The sequence below is a fragment of the Microtus ochrogaster genome, linkage group LG1 (genome assembly GCF_000317375.1).
Source record: "Microtus ochrogaster isolate Prairie Vole_2 linkage group LG1, MicOch1.0, whole genome shotgun sequence".
Classification (NCBI taxonomy): domain Eukaryota; kingdom Metazoa; phylum Chordata; class Mammalia; order Rodentia; family Cricetidae; genus Microtus; species Microtus ochrogaster.
In genome coordinates this window covers 52,620,680-52,628,122 of record NC_022027.1, presented here as the reverse complement: position 1 = coordinate 52,628,122, position 7,443 = coordinate 52,620,680, and the positions used below count along the sequence as shown (strand labels likewise).

Genomic DNA, 7,443 nt, shown 5'->3' with positions numbered 1-7,443 from the left:
GAATGCCCACACGGATGCCCACACGGATGCCCACATGAATGCCCACATGGATCCCTTTCTGTAGTTTTTCCCTAGAAACCGCCGAAATCAAGCAAGGAGTTTTCATTGGCAGTGAGAACAGTGTGTCTGGGCTTCCGTGTATTCCCTTGTAGCCAGAGGGCTCTCAACAGTCTTACCCTGATGAACTAAAATTGTGAGGCTGATTATCCATTTTTTAAAAAAAAAATGTAATATGTAATAAAGATATTTAGCTTCCTGTATTTTTAAGCTGAATAGGCAAGCTATTACTTTCTAGGTGAGTTTCAGCACACTGCCAGGAAGTCTCGGTTGGGGCTGTAAGGCCACTGTAAGTCACCCTTAGGAAATGGCGAACTTGAGGCAAGTTCACCTTCTACTCAAAAAGGAAACAGAAGTGGGGAAGAGACTGCTGATGTCCTTCAAGCTAGGAAGGTGGCTGAGTCTCTGGAAAGCCAAGTGCAATTTGAGGAAGATTATAAAAAAAGATGCTGAGACTGCATAATCAAGTCTGGGACATATAACTGAATAACTGAATATATATATATATATGAAGTTCTTGAAGAGATGAAAGTTGAAGAAACAGACAAAAGAAAACTGAGAAAATTACATCGTTACCAGGTTTTCAACAGATGAGAAATGGCTGCCAAGACTCCTCTCTCAGGAAGTAGCACAGGTTCATGAGGTTTGTTAGAACTGCTTCCCACCGTCCACAAGGCAATCCAGTCTCTGCCTAGCACTGATTCCTTTGCACCAAATATATGACTGCTTCTTTGGGAAACTGAACCCATAAGATCTCAAAGATATGGTTGCCTGAAGAAGACCCACAAAATGGCAACATCAGCTGATGTGCCACCATGGATAGGGGAATCTCCATAAGTTCCCATTCCTAGAGGAAGAACGACAGGTGGCCGCCACCCAGAGAGGGAGAACCAGTTCCTCAAGGGGTGAACTCCCACACCGTCCAGTCTCAAGTGGTCAGCCCTAAACACATGTAGACACAGCGGTACCAATGGGTTGTATATATGTGGGGGGTATAGACAGATAGAAAATAATGCTATATAAACCGCAAGCATTTCAGAAGACAATGATGTGCATTCTTAACTCTGGTAAGTATGGAAAACTAGCACTATGACTGAGGTCCCAGGATGCATACACTTTTTCTGTTAACTGAATCACAGAAATGGGAACCCTGTGAAACTGTCATGCTTTATGAACTTGAAATATTAAAGGTGAGTCCTGATTTAAATTCCTAATTAAGACATTGAGCTTTCAGTACAAGAGGAAGTAGCCTCAAGGACATACTGTTTATAAAAACCAATTGCAAATATTTCTCCTCTCATTTCTATATTCCCTAGATGTAGACAAAGGAAAATTCAAATTATATTTGTTATATACTCCCATTTATGTTTACAATATTTGTGCACCTATGCAAAGTTTCTTTACCATACTGTATGCATGCATGTTTCTACCTCTGCTTAATATATTTTGTATATTGCATTATACATTTATACCTCTGATCAAGATACTTATATATTGCTTACATTTTGTGGTCATCATGGTCATTTGCTGAACATTTGTTTAAATATTGTTTAATATTTTAATATGAAGCCTTAGTCTTTCAGTTGTATAGGTATTAAGAATTACAAGTCGCCAGGCATTGGTGGCACATGCCTTTAATCCCAGCACTCAGGAAGAAGAGGCCAGGCTGATCTACAAGAGCCAGTTCTAGGACAGGCACCAAAGCCACAGAGAAACCTTGTCTAGAAAAAACAAACAAAACAAAACAAAAACAACAAGAATTACAAGTCAATAGTCATACTATGATTGTCATACTTAGATTAATCAGATTCCTCAGATGTGTAGAGATTGTATTCTGCATAGATATGCAATCTTCAAACATTTCAAAGTACTATAAAATATGACATTTAAATAACTTAGGGTTCTGTTGAAATAAGATCTGCTTGCTCCTGGCAACACCAATCTATTCCTGAGAGAATATTGGGTACCAAAGATACTCCACTTGGAGCTTGTTTTCTTCTTGGCATGTACGTTTTTGCCTTTTCTTTGAACAATACTTGATATTTATTCTTATTATATATAATTTTGTATTAGGCTTATAACTCTCTTATTTAGACAAAATTGGAAGGTGCTGTGGAAACTCCTTCAGCCAATAGCCTTTAAGATACTGGCCCACGTTAATCATTGTCTCATGTACTATAAGTGCAGATGAAAATCACACACAGGCCTCTTGGCTGCTGGATTCTCTTCCAGTTCCCAGTGAACACAGAAAACCACAGATCACTATTCTTACTGTGAGTTTATCGCCAAATAAATAAACCTTTGTTATATTCCATTCCAGACTATTGTGAAACTCCTTTGTATGCCAACAAGACCCAGGGATGATGCTTCTCTCTGCATCTCTCTTCTGTTGATAAACAATGACCAGAGCTGAGAAAATCCAAGAGCTTTTTCTTTTCTCTTTTCTCCTCTCTCTCTCTCTCTCTCTCTCTCTCTCTCTCTCTCTCTCTCTCTCTCTCTCTCTTTCTCTCTCTCTCTTGTTTAAAAATTGTGACAAAGAACATAAGGAAACAAATGACCACAAAGGAGCCAGAGAGAAACACAGAGAACTATCCCCAGAGGAGTGAGGCTATGTAAGCAATTTTCCTTAAAATATAGATTTTTTTTTTCATTTTATTGCTAAGGAAAAAAGAAAAGCTGCCTTGGCTATGATCTCTATTCCCTAGTAGAGGCCCATTAATATTTTTTCATGAACTACGTTTGCCTGAGGGATTCAGACATTCCATCCCTTTAGTAAAATTCAAATTAACATTAGACAAGTATAATTTGCCTCTGAGTCTTAACTAGCCAGTTCATCATCTCCAATTCTAAGAAAATCAACAAAAAGAAGCAGAGAAAACGACGCCTGTAAACAGATCCAGTGGGGAGACTGAGACCCCTTGGACTCCATCAGCTCCAGGGATCTCAAAGGTCTGCAGGTACCGTTTTTCCTACTTACCAAAGGCTTGGTTTCATCTTCATCTTTGAAATAATAAAGCTGATCCCCTTTGAGCACAAACCAGCGGGTGTGCCAAGTCTTGACAAAGCCTCCTTGCTTCCTCAGCCACCCACACTTGGTGGCATTTTGCCGGCCTTGGCTTTGGGGGTTCTCCGTGGCGTCATTGTTCTCCTCCATTTTCAAGTTGATAGGTTTTTCTGTTTAGAAACAAAAGGAAAGAAAAAGAATAAGGTAGTCTGTAACCACTTTTCCAAGGAAAGAAGGAAGGAAGGAAGGAAGGAAGGAAGGAAGGAAGGAAGGAAGGAAGGAAGGAAGGAAGGAAGGAAGAAAGAAAGGGATAAAAAAATGTGTATCAACTCACTGACTGGATTTCTAAATGCTGACCAGAGACCTGTCACTGGTATGCCCAAAAGGAAAGCGTTTTTACCTGCCTTCACACTGGGGGTGAGAACCCTTTCTTCCCAAGTAGAGCTACAGATTGAGAAAGTTCTAGAGGTTTTCAGCATCTAGGCTTGTGTGCTTGCTGTGCAGTGCTGGGGGCCTGCGTATGCAGCCTGGCCTGTGGTTACCTGAGCAGGCACTATTCTATCTCCACACATGTTAAAGCTTAAAGTGACTATTTAAAAAACCTCAGTGGAAGAAGTTTGGTTTGCACATGTGAAAGTCTTTTTAGGTTTTGTTCTCTGCTTCCTCCAGAGTATCCACTGAGGGTTTTCTCAGCCTTGGGTCTGTGTAGTAAAGAAAGTTTAAAAGAAAACAAGAAAACAAAACAAACAAACAAAGAAATCCTTCATGGCTAGTTGATTTTTCTTTCCTCCACAGGCTCCCTCAAATTCAGGAATGACGGGGTTAAAATTCCAGGACACTTTAAGCACCATTTCAGACTGTGAGTAAAGAGCCCAGGGGCATGCACTCCATACAGAGCAAGAAAATTAGCCTCATGAATGGAGAATCAGCAGCGCCCATAGGAAGCTAGACTTGCATAGTAGAAACACGGGGGTGGTAGGAGGTGGGCTTTGGGGGGGTGCCCATCCATGGAAACAAATTCTGCAAACCGTGGTTAAGAACCAAGAGACTGTTTTGATGTGGTTAAGAATGAAGCGATGTGTTTTTCTGTCTCAGAGGCTCCCTCCAGTTTCTTGCTAGTGTTTATTTCTCAGCATTTACGCAGGAAATGGGAAGTGTTAGCTCATCCTGGGTCTTTGTATGAGGACACAAACACGGAATTAACTCACAAAACAGACTGGCCTGACTAAGGCATTTTCATGTCTGCCTTTAATTTAATAATTCCGATTTGCACCTGAAGATGAGCTTCCAGACTGATTTTCTTTTCTAGTCCTGTTTTCAAGCAATTATAACGTCCAGAGTCCCAATCACAAATTCCATGGTGGTTTTTGTTGTTGTTGTTATTTTGTTTTTGCCAGCCCTTACCTCCCAGACCTCACCTGGGCTCCTTAAGTTCTTTGGATGTCATTCTACCACTTGGTGCACAGCAGTGAATTTGAATGTGGGTTTGATCTTTTTATTTTGGTCATTTCAACCATCTTCCAGGTGGTCTCTGTCTCCTCACCTTGCAGACATTCCAATATTCTCCATCCTTCTTTCAATTTTTCCTTTAAGCTATTTTATACTTCATTTGGGTCATTTGTGCATTCTCAGGCTCATTGAATACATACAGGTGCCCTTTCTATGCTGAACCCCACCCTGCACGGTGTGTAGGGAATGATGAAACCTTCCCTGCCCCTGCCATGGGGCATTCCCATGGCAATGACAGCTGATTGCAGTAACACTCACTCCACATGTATGTGAAGTATCTGCAGATTGGGTCATTCCTGACACTTCAAGTTTGCTACGCCCCCAGGGCAGGAACTTTCAACTCCTTTCTGTCACAGCACTTGACCTGGCATCCAGAAGCAGGCAAGCCCAGCTCTCCATGAAGAGAAAACACTATGATGTAATTTAGACAGTAAGACCACCCGAAACAATCTTCTCTTTTGTCTCCTGGTGTTTAAATTGTTCCGACTACACAATTTATTTCTTCACCATTTATTTATCCTTGACCAACTATTTGTAAAGTTAGTAAGACAATAAAATAAGCATCCCAACACACACACACACACACACACACACACACACACACACACACACACACACCCCTAGAATATATAACAGCCAAATAAATAAACTAATTCTTTCTTTAGGGACTTTTTCTATCTTCCCTCTCAAATTTAAGCATTTTACTAACTTTAAAAAAAAAAACAACCAGCCTCTAAAGATTTGCAAGATAATTAGCAAGCTACCATCAATAATAAAGAAATGTACACAGCCAATTCCCATTTTTTTCCCTACACTTTTGGCCTTAGTAGAAAACGCGTGTGTTAGAACGAAGTTTATGGCCCTTCTTGCATCTGTTGCTTAGAAGTCTAGCGAAAGCCAGGGGAAGCGTTGCCTGCTGAACCCTGGAAAAGCTACAGTTAATTTCATGAGTTTATAATACATCATAAGGAGTCTCAGCAACACTAATTATATTATTAAAACAAAGGAACATGATTTATTAAAGACTTAGGGGAAAAGAATGCCATGCCTCCTGCTGTGTGGGAGAAAAACAGAATGAAACAAAACCAAACAGAAACTGAAGTCTTACAAAAATAACCAAGGTGTTTGTAGAAACAGTCAAAAACCCTCTCCCACCTCTACAATAAAGAGGAGGAGCTAGCTTGTTCCCAACTCCGGGTCCTTTTAGTTTATTTTCTCTGCAATTCTGTAACTGTAGGGACATTAGATATCTAGCTACCCTACGTATCCAGTATGACATCCATCTGATACAGGGTGAAGCCAATCAATGTTTGAAGTAATCAGTGTTGCATTAGGGCCTTGTGCTGGGTGACTAATGGCGACGTTATCTCCTCCTGAAACCTCTGGACCCCGATCTGCCACCCTTTCCAGGCCCACACATGTGCACGATAACCACAGCAGCTTCTTTTAAATTTGGAAAGCCCCGAGCTCCCTTATGCCTGGAGTCTTGACCTATGTCGATCTCTTTCCAGAATGCCCCTCGTCTGCCTCTTTGCATAGCCGTTCACTTGAATCCCAGTCTGAAATTTCCCAGGGCTGCCTGGAATCATCTTATGGATGAACTCAGCTCTTTGTGTTCTCTCTTATCCCACCCTGACCCCTCACCTGCCTCTCTAACAGTTTCCTGCATTACCAGATATTTTACGGGATTTTTGTTTCTTTAATTGTTCTTTCACTGTCTGTCATACCCCCAACTCCCAAAGAAGCCATAAGCTTCATGAGGTCAAGGCCACAGCTTTGCTGACCACAGCATCCCAGTGCCCTTCACAGTGCATGCTGGGTACGGTAAGCATCATCTGAATGGAGGGGAGGTGGTGTGTATTCTAGTTTGTTTTTTATTGCTGTGGTAAACAAACAAACAAACCGCAAAAACACTGACCAGAAGCAACTTGTGTGTATGGGGCAGGGGAGCTAGCTTACATGCCCCTGTCAGTCAGTCACTGAGCAAAGTCAGAGCATGAACTCCAGAAGGAAACTTGGAAGCAGGAACTCAAGCAGAGGCTGTGGAGGAGTGTTGCTGACTGGCTTGTTCAGTCTGCCTTTCTTTTACAACCCTAAACGACTGCTCGGTGGTAGCGCTCCTGAGCTGGGCCCTCCTACATCCACCACCAGTCATGAAAATGCCCCCATGTACCCCTCTAGAGACCAGTCTGAGGGAGGAAGTTTTCAACTGAGGCTCCTTCTTCCCACATGACTAACGCGTGTCAAACTGACAGCAATCTAAGCAGCACAACGTGAAACAACCACAAGAGAAGTCCTATAAAGCATGTCTTGGAGGACTCTCTTTCTTGGTATTTAATGCCTTCAGGATAGTTGTGTACTTTAGGGACTCGGGTTCTTTTCCTTTGATATGGGAGATTTCAGATAAGATGCAGTCAGGATGATCACACTTGAATAACTTTGAATGCCCTTTACAAAACATAACAATCAACGCCAACCTTGACAATTTCACTTTCTAGCCATGGTAGTAAACACATGTTTCACTGCTGGGTTAGCATTAGACATATGTGCTTCATATGTTACCATTCTCGGAGCATGACTTCACTAGATGCCCTCTGAGGAGCTCCTTTCTCTCATAGTCAGGGCCTTGCAACTTAGTGGTTCGTGAGGAAGCAGAACAGAGTCACGACTGTCGATACTGATCAGCATGGCAAGGGCAGAACTAGAGCAATACTGATCAGCATGGCAAGGGCAGTACTACAGTAATACTAATCAATACTGATCAACATGGCAAGGGCAGTATTATAGCAATACTGATCAATACTGATCAGCATGGCAAGGGCGGTATTACAGCAATACTAATCAATACTGATCAGCATGGCAAGGGCAGTACT

At 41.8% G+C, this 7,443-nt stretch overlaps 1 protein-coding gene across 2 annotated transcripts in view; it reads right to left on the bottom strand.

The window, feature by feature from the left end:
* The window catches only part of Arhgap24 (Rho GTPase activating protein 24), a 418,579-nt gene that overhangs the window by 329,123 nt on the left and 82,013 nt on the right, over nt 1–7,443 (bottom strand). For both annotated transcript variants that reach the window (XM_026785338.1, XM_026785337.1), the window contains exon 2: nt 3,035–3,231. In XM_026785338.1, the coding sequence (XP_026641139.1) occupies nt 3,035–3,211 (177 nt within the window). In that variant the 5' untranslated portion in view covers nt 3,212–3,231. The remainder of the gene's footprint in view (nt 1–3,034; nt 3,232–7,443) is intronic.